The sequence below is a fragment of the Sitophilus oryzae genome, unplaced genomic scaffold, assembly GCF_002938485.1.
Source record: "Sitophilus oryzae breed Bouriz unplaced genomic scaffold, Soryzae_2.0 scaffold_1297_pilon_pilon, whole genome shotgun sequence".
Classification (NCBI taxonomy): Eukaryota; Metazoa; Arthropoda; class Insecta; order Coleoptera; family Curculionidae; genus Sitophilus; species Sitophilus oryzae.
The window spans coordinates 3719254-3740858 of record NW_022145945.1 but is presented as its reverse complement, the minus strand read 5'-3'; the positions used below and the strand labels follow the sequence as shown (position 1 = coordinate 3740858).

Below are 21605 nucleotides of genomic sequence, written 5' to 3'. Positions count from 1 at the left end.
AATATTTGCAATGAGAGATGCAGAATTTTATAACAATTTAAACTATATTTAACCAACATTAACACATTTAAACTATATCTAATGACAATAAAAATAAATAGCAAACCGAGACATGAGATTTTGCTTCAGGTGTTCGACATATCGACCGTCTTCTGTTATGGACAAGCGGGGCGGTTTTTGAACATTTCTCGCGAAATTCATTAACTCAGTGGGGGTGAAAGGTACCCTCTCATAACTGCTAAGTATTTTTAGTTCTTGTCTAGATTATACGGAAGAATAAGGAACCGTTATTCTTCCGCAAATATATCCATAGAATTAGATCCATCGGCACTAAGTCAGGCGGCCTCGGCGGCCAACGGGTGGGATCTTGTTTAGCTATCCAATTATTCTTGAAATTGGCTGCAAAAATTTGCTGATAACTTCAGCGTTCAGAGGCGGTGCGTCGTTTTGCTGGAAAAATATGTTTTCAAGTTCCATTAAGGGCTTATTATCTTATAAGGGGTCCAAAGCCTTCTAGTTAAAAGTGGCGAACTTTTAAAAATTCTGTATTTCGAAGGGGATTATGACAAAATATCAAGTGTGCTATATTTTTGGAAAGGTAATTTTAAATTATTTTCAGTTAATTAAAAATATAGAGGGTGTCTCAAATAAAAAATCAATTTTTCTGTTGATAACTCTTAAATTATTAATTTTAAAAAAATTATACTTAAACCATTAAATTCTAAATAAAAAGGTGCTTATTTTCGTACAAATTGCTTAAAAAATCACCAAATCGGTCTCCTAGAACACAATATAAAAAACTTTAAACTACAAATGTTGGTTATGCAACCAGTTATATACTTAGGTTATATACCCCTCTAAGTTCTAATATAAAAATGTTGACTCTGTGGAAAGTGGAAAACCAGAGAATGGAAAACTAATTCACTGATTTTCAGTATAGGAAAAAAGAAATATGCTTATATTTTTTGAGGAAAAAGAAATATTCAAAGTAACATATTTATAGAAAATAGTTTTATTGATGCCTTAAGACAACTAAAACTAATAATACATCATAACCAGATGATACATCCAATTACTTTGAAAAATTGATACAAAATAAATAAACTATGAATAAAAAATAGTTGCAGATTGTGTATAACAAAAAAAGCGTCTTTTATGATCCTACAATAATATTATTAATTGGGATATGGATAAGTTTCACAAAAAATCCAATAAATCCCATAATACAAAATCCGATGGCAGTGGCTATTGCTATTTTTTGAAATTCTGTAAAAAAACATAAATAAAATGCTTAGATTAAACACAATTATTAAGTAATAACGGTCAAGTCTTAATTTACAACAGAGTTTAAATGAGAGTTGTGGAATGTTCGATGGTATTAACCTAGATTCAATATTATTAAATATTTACCTTTTCTGTCTGGTTTTGTACATCTTTTTACTAATCTAATGGAGTCCTTAGCAAACTGACGACCTGGCTCAACGAATTTAACGATTTGATCCATATCTCTGTAACAAAAACCACCTTAAACAATATTGAATATATTAACTTTTAGATTAAACAAATATGTTAAATAGTAGTGATACAAACTCATTTAAATATAGACACTAAATCGGTATATATTAACACTGTACATATAATAATAATTTAAAAAATCCAAACAAGAAAATATCAAACAAATTTTTGATTTGCTTTTAAATTATTTGGGCATTATTCCAATAATTAAAACTATTAAACAATATAATTATACATAAGAAAATGCATACAGAAAGAGAATTATTAAAGAATATTACCTTGTTGAATTATGCTGACTGCAATGTCGAACAAAACCTATAAAATTAAATATAAAATTTAGAAAAACTCTTCCAAATCAAACTTTCCGGCCACGAAGACACAAAATTCAATGACGTGTCCATATGCCGACGGTACGTCATATATTTGCTGCTATAATCGGCAACCGGCAACGTACGTTTCGGTACTTTCAAATTTTAGGATTCGATTATGTTAATTCCGACCACAGCTTTTAATCAATAACAACTTTTTATAATCAATGGTTATGTCACATTTATTATTTATTGTTCTATGGTAAAGGTAGATGACATATGACATCTGCGAACTGTCAATTTTTTTGAGAGCTGTCGTTTTTGTTTAGTTATCAAATTTTTAAAACTTGGAAATTATTCTCCAGTTATTTCAATAAATTATTCAGTACGCTGATTCATGCATCTATTGCAAATTAGAACAGTAACTTTTATTGCGTGTTACTAATTCATTTTACTATTCAAGACAGACGTGACACGTATTCATTTAGAGATGGTAAGTTAGGTCTACAATTTTTTTAAAATTATCCGTTCATATACTTGTTTTACTGAATTTTAGTCCCAAGTGCACGAATATCGAGTGGCGATGACTTGCGAAGGTTGTTCTGGTGCAGTAGAACGTGTGTTAGGGAAACATAAAGGTATATTGTAGGTTTTATGAAAAAAAAACAGACATTAAAAGAAATATTAAATTTTCAATTATAACTTTTGACAGTGCACTACAATGGCAGTAATTCGTATTATAAATTAAAAGATTTATCATTTAATAATCCTATGACAAAGAATAATTGTTTATATTTAGCTATATAATACTGTACACACAGTTAATTCATTCTAAAAACAACTGTGTCTATATATAATACAAAATTAGAAATTAGTAATTGAAAACATAATGATATTCAATTTTGTGTTATAGATAAGATTGCAAACGTTGAAATCAATTTAAAGGAACAACAAGTAAAAGTAACTACGACTCTATCAGCCAATGAAGTTTTGGAACTTATAAAGAAAACTGGAAAAAATACTGAATATATAACGTCTTACTAGACAACTTATACCTTATTGTATTTTATATATTATTAAGAAATTTGTTCAAATATTTTATGTGTATCTAATGTCATTTGTAATGCCTACTAAAAATATTCCTTATTTATTTTTAATATTTATATTTATTGCAGCTAAATTTTATACAGTTATATAGTAACAATAAATAAATATATCATTAAAGTATCTTTATTTAAAAAGTGGGTTCTTATTTTGTAGTGGTTTATAGTTAAAAAGTTATTTCAAATATGTCTGTTTATCAGGTACATTTTCTTTATTGGTAGCTTGAATTAATTGAATGTACTGTAAAAGTTTTGCTCTATGAAGTTCCATTCTTTCTGTTTTGAGATTCTCAAATTCCTCTACGTTCTCGTTGCATTGTGTTTTTGGAAATAGCGGGATACTAATTTTACTGGGACCTTCTTGTTCGTAGGTATTTATCTGTAATATAAAAAAATATTGGGTTTCTTCTAGATTAAAGAAAATTAATATAAACCTCATCAAATACATCTGCATTATCATCTCCAGCAATTCTTTTCAAGTAATAACCCACATTTTCATTTCTGTTTCTTGACAATGATTTTTTTAAAACAGACCACACTGATTCTAAAATAAAATATAATTAAGTATTTATGTATTTTTTATTATATATAGTTTCATAATATTATTACTTCCTCTGTGGCCATGTCCTTTATCCTGAAAAGTAAATAATGATATAAATAATTTAACTTCATCAAATTGTCAAGAATTTAGAAAAGAATGATACCGGACCTCTGGAATGATCCAATCTTGGTCTGTCTTTTTAATTTTAAGATTTTCAGCCGATTGTACAGGCGTTTCTTTCATATACTGTTGAGAAGCTATAGTAAAAGGTAGGGTGTCTGGCGCTGTTTGTTGCCAATAGTAATCTTTCATTAGCTTTGGATGATCTTGATGAATTTTATCCACCAAAAGATAGCATGTCTGAAATTATTATACATATAATTCTTTTACTTTAAATAAGAATATATATTTTTGTAATAAGTTAAATTATACAGGGTGAGTTTTAAATAAGTGCAAATATGTTAGAAGTAGTATATTTCGACCTCAGAAACACGACTATGAGGTATTCCGCGCAAAAAAATGTAAATTTGGATTTTTTTGGATTTTTTTTTAGTTTTTAGTTAAAAACATACTTTTTTGGTAATATGGCAACATATGCAGTATATTCAATTTACAAGAAAGAAAACCCAAAAAATATCCAGTGGTTCTCAAAATTTTAACCAAAAATATTTTTTTTCGAAATTTTCAAAGTGAAATAACTCGGTTATTTAGGATTTTTTTGAAAAACGGTAAAGAGAAAATATGTTTCTTTTATCGAGATCTACCAGTCCTGAAAATATTTGTACTTATTTTAAGACTCACTCTGTATACAGGGTGCTATAAATTCGAGGTACGAGCATTGGTATCTCAGTAACCGTAATAGATACGAACATGGTTTAATTGGGGCAAAGTTGTGCTTTGGGATGTTCACCAAGATGCCATCAAATTTTTTTTAAAAATTTCAAGGATTGCTGAGTTTTTTGAAAAAAAAAAACGATTTTTTTGAAAATTAATTTTATTTTTTCCTGTCGTTAGTTTTAAGAAAATCAAAGAACTAATTACACATTCTCATAGCCACTTTATAAGGGCTATCTGATAGTATTTTTAGATTTTCAAATTAGCTGATAATTTGTGAGATACAGAGGCCAACTTAATTTTTTTAAGCACGGACCTGCATTTTTTATTTCAGATTTTGAAAGAACTCGGTCTCCTGCGTACAATGTTATGCTACACTTAATATTTTTTTTTGTTTCGGATATTTGAACACAATTTATTTAAACTAATTTCAAGTACGGCTCTGTTTTTTTTAATATTTAATCTATTCATCGTTACAACATTGATAAGCCTTCAAACTTAACAATGACGTGGGCTAAAACATTTAATATGGAAAATCAAATGCAATAAAATAATAAAAAATAATATACAAATGAATACATATTACTTCACTTCATTTGTGAAATCAAAAGTGAAATCAATATATCTCAACATTTACAATAAAGAGTACAAAATACATTGGGAAGTATAAGAAGAAAGTTCAAAGAGCTATAAATAAAATTGAAAAATAAATGTGTGCAATAGGGAGGGTGGCAACCCTTTCGAACATGTAGAGCATTAGAAACTAGTTTGTAGAAGTTAGTTTATTTATAATAACTACGATTAATATTACGCATATTATTAGATGGCACATTGAGATTTCAAATTCACAATAAAAAAAGTTAAAAATAATATCTTTAAATTGCTCACCTGGATAAAATTTATTTGAATCTTCAAATTGGCTCGATTTTTCTTATTCAATGTTAATTAGCGCTGATCAATATTGTTGCGATGAATATAATCAGATCAAATAATTTAAAACAGAGTCGGACTTGAAATTATTTTAAATAAAAATTAAAGAGTTTTATTGTTGTTAAGGTACCCAAAACAACAAAAAAGTATAAAGTGTGGCATATCATTATACTCAGGAGGCCGAGTTCTTTCAAAACCGGTAATAAAAAATTCAGGTCTGTATTTAAAAAAATTAAGTTTACCTTTATATCTCATAAATTATCAGCTAATTTGAAAATCTAAAAACAATATCAAATAGCCCTAATAAAGTGGCTATGAGAATGTGCAATTAGTTTTTTGATTTTCCCAAAAGTAACGACAGGAGAAAATAAAATTCATTATCAAAAAAATCGTTTTTTCCAAAAAACCCAGCATTCCTTGAAATTTTTAAAACTTTTTTAATGACATCTTGGTGAACATCCCAAAGCGCAACTTCGCTCCAATTTAACCATGTTCATATCTATTACGGTTACCGAGATCCCAATGCTCGTACACCGAATTTGTAGCACCCTGTATACCGTTGCTTGTCAGAATTAATTAATAGTTTTTAGGAATGCCTTTGACCAATTTTTTTACAACTATGTTCTACATGCCTGAATATGTCTATCTATCATCCAAACAACTTCAAAATCGTCGTCGTCCTCTCCAAATGGATTGATTAAAGTTTCAGCTACTTTCAGCCAACCCATATAAAAGAAAAATTCTAGTACTGGCATAAATGGAAAATTAAACAGTAAGTCGTCTTTTGACGTAATAAATTGATTCCCTATAACTGTTATTAGGAAGTAGCTGTAAACTGCAATGGTGACTACCTATAGTACGGAATGAAATAATGGAATTTGTAGAAATGTTTAATAGAACTTAACCTGTGTATAAACTAAGGGTATACTTATCCAATCATAAGCTAACATATCACCACATTTTCCTCTGAATATGTTTATGTGGTCTATGATACTCTTTACAGACAAATCCTCTCTAATAATGCCTTCATGTCTAGCTCTAGTTGTAACGTTGGCAGCCCAAGCAAGTGGTAGCCTGATAAAATAAAAATATTAAAAAAAAATATTACATAATACAGGGTGCTACAAATTCGAGGTACGAGTATTGGTGTATCGGTAACCATAATAGATACGAACATGGTTAAATTGGGGCAAAGTTGCGCTTTAGGATGTTCACCAAGAGGCAATCAAAAAAGTTTTAAAAATTTCAAAGTATTGCTGAGTTTGTTGGAGAAAACAGATTTTTTTGAAAATCAATTTTATTTTTTCCTGGCGTTACTTTTTAGGAAATCAAAAAACTAATTGCGCATTCTCATTGCCACTTTATTAGGGCTATCTGATAGTATTTTTAGATTTTCAAATTAGCTGATAATTTGTGAGATACAGAGGCCAACTTAATTTTTTTAAATACAGCCCTGCATTTTTTATTTTAGATTTTGAAAGAACTCGGTCTCCTGAGTACAATGATATGCCAACACTTAATATAATTTTTTGTTACATACATTTGAACATAATTTTAATAATTTATTTAAACTATAATTTCAAGTCCGGCTCTATTTTTTTATAAGATTTAATCTATTCATCGTCACAATATTGATAAACTGTCAAACTTAACAATGATGTGGGGTAAAATATTGAATACGGAAAATGAAATGCAATAACTAAAGGGGATTACTTGGCGTCATTTATAAAAGTGAAATCAATACATTTCAACATTTACAATAAAGACTACAAAATGCATTCGGAACTATAAAAATGGGAACTCCACTGGGAACGATATTCGCTCAGTAGTCAGCTAAGTTTTCGTATTGTATCTCTGCTATCATCGAACTAATCGCTGCGAAAAATTCGCTGGAACCTGTCACGAACTAAAACGAGCGAAACTAAACTACGAGTCGAATCTTCGTTCATATATTTTCGTTTTGTTTCGCTCAAGTAGCCGCTGAAGCATTAAAAAGTATGGAAGCTGATTTTTCCAAATCTTATCTTCGCTTGGTTTAGTTTAGTTTAGCTCTCCACTGCGAGCGAAACTAAACTAAGCGAAGATAAGATTTGTAAAAATCAGCTTCCATACTTTTAAATGCATCAGCGGCCACTTGAGCGAAACTAAACGACAACATATGAACGAAGATTCAAATCGTAGTTTAGTTTCGCTCGTTTTAGTTCGTGACAGGTTCCACCGACGCAGCAGACTACTAAGCAAAAATCGTTCCCCGTGGCCGATGAAACTTATTTTCGTTTAGTTACCGTTTCTTTTTATTTTCTTAGCTTAGTTTAGTTTCGCTCGCAGTGGCCGCCTGCCTTAACATGAAGTTATGTTCAAAGAGCTATAATAAGATTGAACAAAAAATAAGTTTTTGTGCATTAAGGAGTGGTAACCCTTTCGAACATGTAGAGCTTTAGAAATTATATAGTTTGTAGAAGTTGATTTATTTATAATAACTACGATTAATATATTATGAATATTATTAAATCGTATACTGAGAATTCAAATACACAATAAAAAAAAAGTTAAAAATAGTATCTTTAAATTGCTGACTTGGATATTATTTATTTGATCCTTTCAATTGGCTCGATTTTCCTTATTCAATGTTAATTAGTTCTAATCGATATTGTTACGATGAATATAATCAGATTAAATGATTTAATAAACCAGAGTCGTACTTGAAATTATTTAAAATAATAATAATTAAATAGTTTTGTTGTTGTTAAGGTACCCAAAAAAAAAGCATAAAGTGTGGCAAATCATTGGACTCAGGAGACCGAGTTCTTTCAAAATCTGAAATAAAAAATGCAGGTCCGTATTTAAAAAAGTTAAGTTCACCTCTGTATCTCACAAATTATCAGCTAATTTGAAAATCTTAAAGTACTATCAGATAGCCCTAATAAAGTGGCTATGAAAATGTATAATTAGTTTTTTGATTTTCTAAAAAGTAACGACAGGAAAAAACAAAATAGATTTTCCAAAAAATCCGTTTTTTCCAAGAAACTCAGCAATCCTTGAAATTTTTATACCTTTTTGATGGCATCTTGGTGAACATCTCAAGGCGCAACTTTGCCCCAATTTAACCATCTTCGTACCTATTAAGGTTTCCGAGATACAAATGCTCGTACCTCGAATTTGTAGCACCCTGTATATTCTCCGGAATGCTACCAATGTTTTTGATAATTGGGATACTCCTTTTCTAAATCTTCTACAATCTTTTTCTCATCCTGCGTTAAAAGACCAGCATGGACCAAATGATTTAGTGTAGGAAAACGTTTCTTCACTTTGGGTGACATCATTGTCAGGGTAAGAGTGAATGTAACACAGACATATCTTACTATAGTTCTTCGAACAATTCTAGCTCTTTCATCCTTAAAAAAACTGCTTTAGCAAGTAGTTTAATAATTTCTAGTCAAAATATAGTTAATTACTTGTCCCTTGATGCTTGCACCTATTAGTAAAGCTAAATTGTCTGGAAATGGTATAGAGGTGAATTGATTCCACCATCTAGTGTAGACGATGTTGACATAGAAGCCCAGTACAAAACTTAGAGGTATTAAATTGGCATTTTTTGAGCAATATATTACGATTTTTTCGAAATGACTGAAAAAATAAAGTAGTTAATGAAAAAAATAAAGTTGGGTGTTTATTTTTTTAAAGCTTGAAGTCCTGTAATGGACAATAAACGAAGCACTTTTTGATTCCAAAAATACGTAGTCAGTGGCGGATTAAGGGGGGGGGGGGCGGAAGGGGCGGTACGCTCCGGGCGCCGTCTTTTAGGGTGCCTCCGAATCTTAATAAGTATTTTTTTATTCAACTGGCAAACAAGGCCAATATGTGTTCAGTAGTTATAAAGCAGTTTGTAGGTGGAGTATGCAAACCATACGTATACGCCAACTATAAACAGTATAAATGGAAGCAGATGTTTGCTTAATTATCAATTATCAGGCCCCAGTAATTATAAATGGCATTTTCTATTTAGGAAATTAAATCAAGGGGTAATTTTCTTTGTTTAAAATATCGAACAATTATTATTTTTTATATATTTTGAGACTGAATTTATTTATTTTAGCTTTTAAGTTATTTTTCAATGGTTTCATTATTTATTTTTACTGAATAAACATTTTAAATTACAACCAATGCGCAGCATAACTTGTATTCTAGCTTCATTACTGATGATGAGCAGTGAAGTCTTTACTATAACGGGGGCCATGGGCCTGAGACAGCGAAGGGGCCCCTCGGATCTTGGAGGACTTACAAAATCGCGATATTTCCTCGCGGTATTTCCCTGGAAGCATTTTTAAGAAAAAAATATTTAAAATTTTTGGACGAAAAAAACTACCTGCCAAAAAAATTTGTACAGCCTAAAAGTCAAATTTAGTGATTATCACAGCCTCTGTGACATAAAGAAAAGACATGTGGCTATTTCAAAAATTAAATCGTTCAAATGTCATATAATAATGGCGGTAGATGTCATGGAATTGAGCGATTAAAAATTATCTTAAATATTTTTTTTTCAAATGGAAACCCGCTTTTTTTATTTCACTACTGAAAAGGTTTTCCAATTCGTTAAGTTTTAATTAGACATATTCCTATACCTAAAATAAATCGTTTTTAAGTTATTTAAGATTTAGTTTGAAAACTAAAAAAAAACTGCTTAAAAGTTTAAAAAATGTTTTATATAAATATATCTCGTATTTTCGTCCTTTAGTGATATCTAATAGTTGATATTTTAATAATATACCGTACGATCGAAAAAAAAACAGCGCAAAGTTAGCTTGGAAATGATGATCGATAATATACTGTCATAGGCTACTGGTTAAAATCAAGAAAAATTTACGCTTTAAACCTAAATCTTAAATAACTTTAAAACGATTTATTTTAGGTACAGGAACATGTATAGTCAAAAAGTAACAACTTTTGAAAACGAAAGTAACGAACGCCTTTTTAATCGCTCAATTCCATGACAGCTACGGCCATTATTATATGACATTCGGACAATTTAATTTTTGACATAGATAGCCACATGTCTTCACTTTATGGTACAGTGGCTGTGGCAATCACTAAATTTGACGTTATTGACGTTTAAGCTATATACATATTTTTGACAGGCAGTTTTTTTCTCCATAAATTATAAAGATTTTTTTTTCTCAAAAACGGTTAACGTTAGGTATAGAGTGTTTAATATCAAAATTTATAAAATTTTACAGAAAATTTAAGTATGTAATAAAAAATGGGGTCACCCATTTAAAATAAGAAAGTTGCTGTCAACTTCCGGTACTTTCGAAAGTTCTGCCATATTGAAAATATTTTTAATCGATAGATCTCATTGTAAAACAATGATATTCACAAATTCTCGTATCTAGATATTGTAGTTTTCTAGAAACTTCTAACGCAGAACGCAGGCTCAGCCTGGGACACCCTGTATAAATACTTGAATTTTGTCAACCATTATACATACGTCATTCAATTTTTATAAAATGTGCGTTAGAAGTATATCATTATCTAAACAGACCGGGGGCGGGGGCCACATTTAGCTTCGCCGCCCCGGGCCCCCGACAGGCTTAGTCCGCCACTGTACGTAGTAGTTCAGTTACTTCCGGAATATTGGGACACCCTGTATATTAAAAGATTACAGGAGATAATACAATATGGCAACATCGAAATCTAAATAGAAGAGATATAGGCACAGATAAAGGTTAAAAATTAAAAACAAAAAATTCATAGAGTATAAAATGGTCTTTTTAGGGTTCCTTACCCAAGGGCTAAAAACGGGAACCCTATTAAGACTTCGCTGTCCGTCCGTCCGTCTGTCACAAAGGTCTATCTTATGAATTGTTATAGCTAGACAGTTGAAATTTTTACAGTTAATGTATCTATGTTTCCGCTATAAGAACAAATACTAAAAACAATTAAATAAATGTTTATAAATAAAAAAGTACTTTCACTAAACATTATCTTTTAAGTAAGAATTTTACATAGAATCTTTCAAGTCCTCGGTGTTAGGACTTTACGCTGCTATGACGTTGGAGCCGTAGTAAGGAAGGTTCGAATCCTAGTCAAGGCGACTTTTTTAATCGTTTTTTTAAATTTTTACATATTTTTACTTTTTACATATTTATTATTGATTAATACAATTTTTAGTAACGTGTTTCTTCATTTTTTTTAAATTACTTATACGCGTATTCAAAATTTCAGCTAAATCGGAAAAAAGTTTATAATAATATTGTGTCTAATGATAATGAATGGCACGAAACCCTTCGTGCGCGAGTCCGACTCTCATTTGATCAATTTTTTGGGGTTGTGATGGGATCTATGTGATTATATTTATTAATCAATTATATGAATTACTAATAACTGTAGTACTACTTTTTTGTAGTTTTATTAAATTTATTATATTTAAAGTTATCAGACTTTTTTAACTAAATCCTATAATCCAATTCTGATGAATATAACTGATATAAAAGTTATGGTTAAATATACAGAGTCTTAAATAACTGCAAATATTTTCAGAGCTGGTAGATCTCGATAAAAGATAAACATATCTTTTCATTATTTTTTTTAAATAAGTTCAAAATAACGTAGTTATTTTACTTTAAAATTAGAAAAAAGTGGGTTTTTTGCTTGAATTTTCAAAATCACTGGATCTTTACTGTGTTTTCTTTTTTGTAAATTTAATCTACTACCTATATATGTTGCCAAATTATCAAGAAATTATGTTTTTTAACTGAAAACTAAAAAAAAATCCAAACATTTTTTCAAAAAATTTGATTTTTTTTCGCGAAAAAATCGTGTTTCTGGGGTCCAAATATAGTACCCCTAAATATGTTTGCACTTATTTAAGACTTACCCTGTATAAATAAAGAGTCAGGAATTTAAATATTGATATTTAAAGAAAATTTATATTTCTTAGATACTCTGTGGATAGGATTAAGAATTCCGAAGTGATATATCATATTTTTTTTCATTTTTATTTAGATATTGCTTTAATCTTATAAGACCAATATTTGTATAATATTATGCTATAGATTAATGCAAGATCATAATTTTGAGAATCGAAAATCTATAATAACATATAATATCCCTACAATATTAATAAATGAAATTCAAAAATGTTTATATGTACTTACGTTTTGGAAAATTCATTCATGGCATACACGTAGCTAAAATTGAGTGCATAATATATGGCTAAAAATAATATTAGATCTCCCCATACTATTTTGTAAATACTGCCTTTCCATCTACAATTTAATAAAGAATAATAAAAAACATATTTTATTTTATTTCTAAAATTTTAAGAATTATTATTAAACAGCACCTTCGCCTTTTTGTCATTAATATACTTGGTGTCTCATATTATACCGAAGTTTGCTGAATATTCTGTATAAATTGATTAAATTATGTGAAGAATTTATAAAATGAACGATATTATTTTTTCATTGACATAAAAAATATTTGTAAAGTTTATTATTTACTTCAAAAAGTATAAAGTTTGCACCCAACCACTCTTTAACTTTTAAGTTATTGTAAATATTAATTTGTAATAAATGGCGTATGTAAAATGTAGGTATAGGCAGGTACAGGAAGAAAATGGTTATTTCAAAGGCCACTGAGACGCATTTTTTTGATCGTATGATATTTTTTAGCGCTGAATAGTAAACAAATCAATAAAAAGACTGAACAATACATAGTAATTTGTTAATAATTGTTCTATAATAATTTAATTCTATATAATTAAGCGACCACGTGTAATATTTAAATTCACTTCAAACAGCGCACATAGGAGTATTTATGGCAAAAATGCGCGCAAAATTATTTTATTATTTTTTTCGGTCTAAAACACGTTTACTTAATTAAAAATATAATTCTAAATTACATTTTATATTTAAAAAAAAAATACTATTGAACTCCGTCTTATATACAGGGGGTTTCACAAACGTCTCCAAAAAAATGTGGATTGGTATTTTGGATTAAAAAACATACCAATTTTTTTAAAGTAAAAATTATAAATGTGATATAGTAGTTTTTGGTTAAAGATATAATACAGGTACGTATAAAAAGTAATAAACGAAGAAAAAGAAAAGTAATAAAGAAACAATATGCGAAATTAAGTTTTTCGCAATATGGTATACTCTGAATAAAACAAAGAAAACTTAATTATTTCAAAGGAATTAGTCAGTCCTCGTAATCAAAATCCTGATCAATATCATCTACTAGGTTTTCATCACCCGATTCATCATCTAATACTTGATGGACGATGCTGCTGTGTGGTGGATCTATTGCCACCATAAGATCCAATGCTTCTTTCGAAAATGGCTTTCTTTTCTTTTGATGCTTTGGACGGATAAAGCTTAGATATGGATCCGAAGTTAGCAGTAGTCTGTTTAAAATATCTCGGTTACACTGCTCACGCAAAAATTTTCTTGAGAGTCCAAGCCTATACTGCCGAAAAGTTTTATTGCGAGCCTCTGCTGCCTCTTCCGACAACTGTCCTATTGGAAGAATTGCGTGACTTATTACTAAAAAAATACTCAGTAAAGTAAATTATTTTAGTTTTTTTTTAATCGGCAGCTTAACAGATAAATGTCAACTTCACTTACATTGATTAAATTAAGAATTTACTCTTAAATCATTTTGTTATGGTCGTTGAGCAATAACAGTGCATTTTCAGTTTATGGTGAGCATTAAATCATTAAAAACAAAAGGGCGCACGGAAGCGCAGTTTTTTTTAATTTGATTTTTTCAACAACATCCTTAGCTATAGTATCGCAAATAATGGTAAGATTGACAAGACTTGACAACTAAAAAAAACCTCTAATATATGCGTTTTTTTAATAAATAAATTGCATTCTTATAGTTTTCTCTAACTCACATTTTCTGGCGAAAAAAATATAACAAATTCATTAAAATCAAATAAAAATAATCAACATACCTTGGTCTTCCATATTTAGGTTACGTGTTGTCCACAAGTCAGCACACAAACTAACAATTCCAGAAAAATAACTATCAAAAAACGTAACCTTCCAAAACAGAGAAAAATTGGCAAAAATTGGCAGAATTCTGACTAACATACCAGGTGAAGTGTGACACGGTGAGATGTTTGGTATCTGTCATTGGTTAAACCTGTTTCTATGCTAAGAAAATAACACAAATCAAAGCGTTCACGGCCTACTTGATATTATCGACTTTTGCGCGGATTTATGATATAAATACTCCTATGTGCAGCGGTGAGCATTCCAAAAATAATTATAAGTAATTAGTATTCTAAGAGAAACAAATATAACTTTTATAAAGACATTCTTTTGATTGTTAATAAAATCAATTCATAATTTTTTTTTTCTGTTAAAAAAATATAATCAAAATAATATATTTAAACACGCTCTACATTATTCGGAGAATAGAACGAAACAGGCCATGGTTTGATTTCCTTCGCCTAACTTTGTCGCGTTTCGGTTTATCTCCGGTTGTCTTGACCTATTTCGGTTTATCTCGATCTACTTTTGTTTTTTAAAAGAGCCTGAAAACTACTAGTGAAATTGCGGAGAAGAGCGTGGGGGAATTTTTTTAGCGTTTCCTGTCGTCTCGTTCAATTACGTTTCGTTTCGAACTGTTTTCAAAACTTGGCGGTATCTATACCCGAGGCAAAGGACTTTCTTTTATATATCTCAGCGAAATAAGTAGATCTAGATGTTTCTAAAATATCTGTTGTTACCACGATATTTTGTTTCTCCAAAAAATCTTATATGGGTATTTCGCCACTGAAATCTACAAAATAAAATAGTTATTTTTTGTAAACACTTCTGCGTTAATTCAAACGGAAACAACTTGCCAGATGGTATGGTGCTTTTAGACTTGAGCATGCACGCACTGATCCTCCGCGAATGCTCAAGTGTAAACGGCTGTGCGCGCACGCTCACTCTGAATCTGTCTGTACGCGAGCAGCCGCGAACGTGAGCCGTCTGGTGTCGGTTTTTGGTCCGTGCTCAAAGGGATTTTATGTGTGCGCATATAAAACGCTCAATTTGCACCGGCAATTTGTTTTGTCTGCGTTCGTGCGTGCGTGTGTGATTTTTTTTCCTTTTCTTTATTAAAATTATGGAGTGGATCAATGAATCTTCGTTATTATTAATTGAAAAATATGAAAAGTTGCCTATATTATGAAATGTTAAACATTCTTTGTATTATTAAAAAATCAAAAAAATATAACGCATGGCAAAACCTTGTAAATAAAATTAATATTGAATATGTCGATATTAATGAAATTGCTATTCTAAAATTTTTATCTTTGTTCGTAATTTTTGGTGTTTGTAATTTTGTAAATATTCAAAGTCGGACCTGGTCATTCTTGTAAAGTTTTTGAACTGATCATAGCCCTCCTCGGACACTAAGTTGTTGCAGTAAATTATATCGATTTCTAAAAATTTGGGTTTGCCACCAGCGACAATGTTTTCGATTTTTCTTCTTTTTAATAATTAAGCTGTGCATAACAATGACTGCAGCCTCGACTATTTCTTGGTCGTCCATTATTTTCGCTAACACAACTCATTCGTCGAAAAATAAGTTTTTAATTTGAACGGAGCCGAGAGCGCGAACGAATGCCGTGCGCGCACGCTCAGCTCGTGCGTGCTCAAGTCTAAACGCACCATTAGGTTTACAGATATACAAATTTGCCTAATGAACAAAAAAATGCCTAACGTTTCCGAAAGTTTATCTCTTTCCGCCGGCGCCGTCGGAAGCAAAAAAAACACAAAGAATAAAGAAAAAAATATTTAAAATATTTAAATTCAACTATTCGAGAGCACTTTAGTTTTTTAAAACAGATACGTTTACAAAAAACCGTTGACGTTCTGTTAAAATGACATTATATGTAGTTGTCTCTGATTACATCAAGTTAAACTTCAAAATTAACAATTACTACCTGATAACAATTACTCAATAAGGTAAAACCAAAAGTTCTGAACTTTCTGTATGATTATTTTTTATTTTTATTTTAACACAGAAGTGTTTAAAAAAATAATTATTTTATTTTATAGATTTTCTTGCAGTGGCGAAATACCCATTTAGGATTTTTTGGAGAGATGAATCCGCCACATCGGTATATACATTTTTTACAATTCAGATATTTTGTTAATTACATCTCGTTTTATGTTGATTTATATTCTACACAATTTCTATAATATATGTACAGAGTAGATATTTAAGAACAAAACTAATAAAAAACTAACAACCATCACGGCGTGTCTCGGTCTATTTTCGATCTATTTCGCAGTTCGCGGCCGAGATTTCTCGCAACATAGCAGAGTGTACTTCTGAAAGTATTTCGAGAAATGCTTCGCGAAATGTTTCACGAAATATTTAAAGAAATATTTTGTGAAACATTTCGGGCATAGTGTAGAGGGTGCTTACACTTAATAGAATGCGCTTAATCTGCGCTAAGATCAGTTTCTAAGGAACTTAACTCATCAACCCCTAGAATGGTCTATTATGCCCTTTTTGAGTCTCATCTTCGTTATGCCCTTCCATTCTGGGGTACTTGCTGCGCGACAAAATTTGATCGTATTTTCAAACTTCAAAAGAGAGCAGGTCGATACCCTTATTGGGATTAAACAGTAGAACTCACTGCCAGAATTTCTTTAAAAACTTCAAAATACTGATTCTTCCTTCCTTATTCATTTTTGAATCCGTTTGCTTAATCCGCAAGCACATATTCTCTATTCCGGAAAGGCCTTCTCACAACTATCCATAGGAATTCGGAGCACGATATTTATCTGCCAACCCCGAGCTCAGAACTAGTTAAGGGCTCAATACTGTACAATGCCAAGAAAATGTACAATCATTTGCCTTCCAATATCAAGTCACTTTCATTCTTTCCCGCATTTCGCAAAGCTCTGAAATCATACTTACTGGAGAGAGCCCTATATGCGGTAAACGACTTTTTTGTTGATGTTTAATCATGAACAATTTTGAATTTTAAAATTTTGATCATCTCATACACTGGTTAAAGGTCTAGTATTTAATATTTTATAACTCTTGATTTTATGATATATAACATGATTTACAGTTTTCCTTTTGTAAAATTTTCTAGATACGCCTGTGTTCTGCAATGTCCATATATGTTTTATTTGTAATTTTATGACGTAAATTTTTTTGAATTGATTTGTATTGTATGACATTTTTTTTATTATTTGTATATTTGTTTTTGAGCTTTTTTGTTTTGTGAATGCTTTGTCGATGAAGCTGTTTTGGCTTTTTGTACAATAAAGCGTTGTTTTTTTTTGTTTTTTTTTTAATATATTTTGTGGGATTTTTTTTTATAAATTTATAGTAAATAGTAAACATACTTTTTAGAAATAATGTCTATCTATACATTTGTGGTCTATATTTTGCTACTGATAGAGAAATCAAAAATAAAACTGGTTGGATTTAAACATTTTAAAGTTTTTTTTTATAGAGGGAGAGATATACCCTTAAAATTTAAAAAGTTTTTATTGCTTAGGCAAATTTGTTTACATGTAAGGTTCTGTGAACGGGATTCCCGTTTAGATCTAACACAGTGACAGTTTCGAAAAAAGCTTGTTTTATTTTTGAGATTTATTTTTCAATGGCTAAATAATTTTCCAGATAACTTACGTAGTTATGTACAAAAAATATTCACGTAAAGAAAAATAGGTCAAATTTTGTTTACTCACCGTTTTAACAATTTTATAAAACATCCTATACCGCTGCTGGTTGTAACTTCACTCGTGTACGTAACTGTCATTTTTTTTGTTTTTTTTATTTACCTCTATGTCATATTTACATAATCAATTTTAAATTGACAAGTTTACTGTTCTATTTATTTAAAATTAGAATAGGTTGCGTTGTTCGACTGTGTGCGAGACTGAGGCATGTGCATTGTCTGTTTGACATATTACTAAATATGCTGATACTTCCACATAATATTGCCGGTAGCCTTATTTTTAGATTGAAAGATCGTAAACGTATTATAAATCTATCTGATAATGTATGTATTTAAAAATAACGAAATCTTTTATCTAAAGATAATCCTTTATTGATGGTAGTGGCACTTTTGAGGCGTTAAAAGCACAAGATGAAACACCGATGTACAGAGTGATTCAAAGTGGACGTTTTAGTACATAAACGCACAGAATATCTAGTTGCGTAGCTAGATATTCTGTGATAAATGGTAAATACAGAGTTGGATTTGAAAATCTGAAAATACTACTATCTATACCGGGTGCGTCTCAAAAGTGGCTCACCCCTATAACTTTTTTATTATTATAGATAAGAAAAAACGAGATTTTTGTATGTTAGTATATGACATAAATTAGGATTTATTGACGTATTCAATTATTTTCGGTCACTTCCTGTTTCACCGGAAATGACTACAACTTTTGATTTTTAAATGGAACGTTCGGTATTTTTTTACTTTATTTGATAGAAAATGACACTCTGAATAGAATGACATAAACATATGTCAACTTTTGATATTCTCGCTTAAACAAATTGTATTTTAAATTTCAATCTAGAGTGCCATGGCTGTGTTAAAACACTAATTGTTAATCATGGAACCTTGGAAAAATAGATTTGATAGTTTATGGCTTGTAGTGTCTTGTCCTGGTCAAAATATGCTCAAGTTTTATTTCTATCTGCGAGTTTGAATTTTTAGGAGCTGCGATTTGCGATATTGTTGCGATTGTAATTTTGTGGTCTGCTCAAGCATTTTATAGTACACTGCAATAGAATTTTCTCTCTGATATTATTTATTTATAGAGAAGGTATTATTTTTCTAGAGCCACGATCATAATATACCGAGTGTTTCTCAAGAGTGGTTCACCCCTATAACTTTTTTATTTCTTCTGATAAAAAACGAGATTTGGTATGTTAGTATATAACATAAATTAGGATTGATTGACGTATTCAATTTTGAATTAGTTTTAGTTTTGTATTAGTAGTATTTTAGTATCTGCTATAATCCGAAGGCTCAGCATCATCGAACCACCCTGTAAGTACAGGGTGGCTCGAATTCGACGCTCATCATCGGGATTTCGGAAACCGTAAGAGATACAGGATCGGTTAAATGGAGGCAATGTTGCGCAATTTGATGCTCAATAAAATGTCGTATTGCATTTTTATTTTATATTTTTTTGCATAAAATATTCTGGTGATGGAATTTTCTGTACGAAACGTCGGCAAATATCAAAGTGACTATATATAGTGTTTTAAGAGTGACGAAAGGATTTAATTAAATTGAAAAAAAAAATCAGGTGCGTATTTAAAAAAATTAAGTTGATGATGGTCGCCAGAAGCCGAAACGTCAAAGTCAATATTTAATCATACAGAGTTATAGAGCAGAAAAAGTGGCCATGAAAATGTGTTTTTCATTTATTTATCTTAACAAATAAAGCCAGGAAACAATAGAAAACAAAATTGAAAATTCCGTTTTTTTTCGAATATATTCGGAAGTATTCGGAATTTTTCAAAATGCAATACGGCATTTTATTGAGCATCAAACTGCGCAACGTTGCCTCCATTTAACCGATCCTGTATCTTTTACGGTTTCCGAAATCCCAATGATGAGCGTCGAATTCGAGCCACCCTGTACAGGAACATTTGTTTATATTGCGTGTTAGCGCTTCAGAAATCTTTTACTTTAAACTGTTAATGTCATAATTAGTATAATTGTCTTAACTGGCTTAATAGATAATCGTCAAATGCATTCTAAAATTTTGTTCCTGTAGAAAAATACCGACATGGTTTCTTAGAGAGAATAATTTTTTTCATATACAGGGTGAATTCCCCGTTAGGTATTTTGTGTTCTATTTTTAATATATTTTACGTTTATTAACATATGCGAATAATTATAAATTCTTATGAAGTCAAAAAATAATGACATTGTCTAAAGGAACTATTTCAAATAGAAAGCTTTTGAAAAATACTACGGTGGTGTGCTTAGAGGGCAATAATTTTAAAAGAAAAAAGTTTTCTACAAACGAGATTTAAAAGAATGTTATGCAGTGTTACCATTGTGTAATTAATATTGTAATACTTCCTTATAAAGCCTACCTTCAAATTCACATCATTTAAACATATTGTTACGTTTTTCGTCGGTTCCGTGTGGATAGAAAGTCACAATTTATTTAAACACTATTTATTTAACACTAATTAACAAAAACAATAACCATTAAAAGACTTAAAGAACTATTTATAACTTATTTACAATTTATCTAATTATTTATCTAACAGAAATTTATTTTGAATTAGCGCGGCGATTGTAACTCTACGCGTCGATCGGTTATTTATCTCTATCCCCTTCAGGTTTCGGGCATCGGCTTATATACGAGAGAAACAGACAGTCCAGACGTCTAGTAAATTCTTATTCGTTCTTCGAACGTCGGTGGGCGTATAGCGGCCCTCACACGGTCAATAATATTGCCAATATTTTTTATTGTCAATGTTTTATCAATATTTGAAAGGTGGCCTGACACGGTCAATACATATATCAATATTAAGTTTTGTGCAGATATTAAGTGTGAATCATTTTGATATATGTAAGTGAGAAAAAATCGAGAAAAAATTTATAAAAAGGCGTTGGATAAAAAAATAGATATCAAAAAGAAAAAGGGGTTTGGCTAACTAAATCTTCTAGAGTACGTTAAGAAACAGAAGGCTGATGATTGCGATCCCAAAACTGGTGAAAACAACGACGGCGATGTTCCGTCTTCCGCCATGGTTACCAATAAACTAGTCAATTCTTGTCAATCATGCGACATTATGATCAATATATTGTCAATACGACTAGCTCCGCCTTTAATATTGTCGAGTATTTTCAGGGTCCCGAAAATCCATCAATATATTGAAAGTATTAAAATATGTACGCTCAAACGCTCAATAATATTGTCAATAATCCAAAATATTGACAATATTATTGATCGTGTGAGGGCCGCTTATGAGTCATAGCAGGCGCCTGAAGCCTAAGGCCGAGTTCACACGGTACGGGTCCGCAACACTGCCCCCTTCTTAGGTACATGCTCGTCCCGAGATGTACACGGTGAATGAAGGTATTTGCAAAGCTGGCCCCTGGTACATTGCGAGGTCTGGGTAGAAATAGCAGTCTACAGTTTTCTCTCCCGATCTCAGCTTTGGGTTGTAGCAGCAAACAAGTATCTCGATTCCCGTAAATCTGAACAAGACTTCAATCATGTTCCGGATTGTACGCCAACTCAAACCATCGAGTCCACACACCAGCTTCGGAATGGCTAATCGTGCAACGTTGTTGTTTAGCAGGGCTTCTCTCAGTTCAATCAGGGTCTTCCATAGATTGAGATAAGTCGGCTTATTCGGGGACCA

The 21605-nt window shown here is 30.7% G+C and overlaps 2 protein-coding genes and 1 long non-coding RNA gene across 7 annotated transcripts; 1 reads left to right on the top strand and 2 right to left on the bottom strand.

Annotated features, from left to right (window-relative positions):
• Window positions 1-994: 994 nt before the first annotated feature.
• Window positions 995-1937, bottom strand: LOC115874442. The gene is made up of 3 exons (XR_004048841.1): window positions 1794-1937; window positions 1411-1508; window positions 995-1266 (listed from the first exon to the last, which is right to left on the bottom strand). It is a non-coding gene; the product is annotated as an uncharacterized LOC115874442 (long non-coding RNA).
• A 157-nt stretch (window positions 1938-2094) lies between these two features.
• On the top strand, window positions 2095-3007 carry LOC115874589 (copper transport protein ATX1). The gene is made up of 3 exons (XM_030889786.1): window positions 2095-2316; window positions 2380-2461; window positions 2737-3007. Exons 1-3 carry the CDS (start codon window positions 2314-2316, stop codon window positions 2865-2867), a joined length of 216 nt encoding a protein of 71 aa, XP_030745646.1. The 5' UTR covers window positions 2095-2313; the 3' UTR covers window positions 2868-3007.
• A 68-nt stretch (window positions 3008-3075) lies between these two features.
• LOC115874587 (bestrophin-2-like) lies at window positions 3076-20388 on the bottom strand. 5 transcript variants are annotated; one of them, XM_030889785.1, is made up of 10 exons: window positions 20322-20388; window positions 12386-12496; window positions 8687-8858; window positions 8424-8626; window positions 6137-6305; window positions 5864-6082; window positions 3636-3827; window positions 3536-3560; window positions 3361-3470; window positions 3076-3305 (listed from the first exon to the last, which is right to left on the bottom strand). In XM_030889785.1, exons 2-10 carry the CDS (start codon window positions 12403-12405, stop codon window positions 3102-3104), a joined length of 1314 nt encoding a protein of 437 aa, XP_030745645.1. In that variant the 5' UTR covers window positions 12406-12496; window positions 20322-20388; the 3' UTR covers window positions 3076-3101. The 5 variants fall into 5 exon arrangements, with proteins under 5 accessions (XP_030745645.1, XP_030745641.1, XP_030745643.1 ...); XM_030889781.1 differs by lacking the exon at window positions 20322-20388 and adding an exon at window positions 17945-18195; XM_030889783.1 differs by lacking the exon at window positions 20322-20388 and adding an exon at window positions 14188-14452.
• Window positions 20389-21605: the final 1217 nt, after the last annotated feature.

What these genes read in the sequence shown, in the direction of transcription:
- LOC115874589 (XM_030889786.1), top strand. An exon ending in TGTGTTAGGGAAACATAAAG is followed by an intron (nt 2,462 to 2,736) that starts GTATATTGTAGG and finishes TTTGTGTTATAG; the next exon opens with ATAAGATTGCAAACGTTGAA.
- LOC115874587 (XM_030889781.1), bottom strand. Translation starts at nt 18,015, where the DNA reads ATGACAGTTACGTACACGAGTGAAGTTACAACCAGCAGCGGTATAGGA. An exon ending in ATGAATGAATTTTCCAAAAC is followed by an intron (nt 8,859 to 12,385) that starts GTAAGTACATAT and finishes TTATTTTTTCAG; the next exon opens with TCATTTCGAAAAAATCGTAA. An exon ending in TACCCTTAGTTTATACACAG is followed by an intron (nt 6,083 to 6,136) that starts GTTAAGTTCTAT and finishes TCCGTACTATAG; the next exon opens with GTAGTCACCATTGCAGTTTA.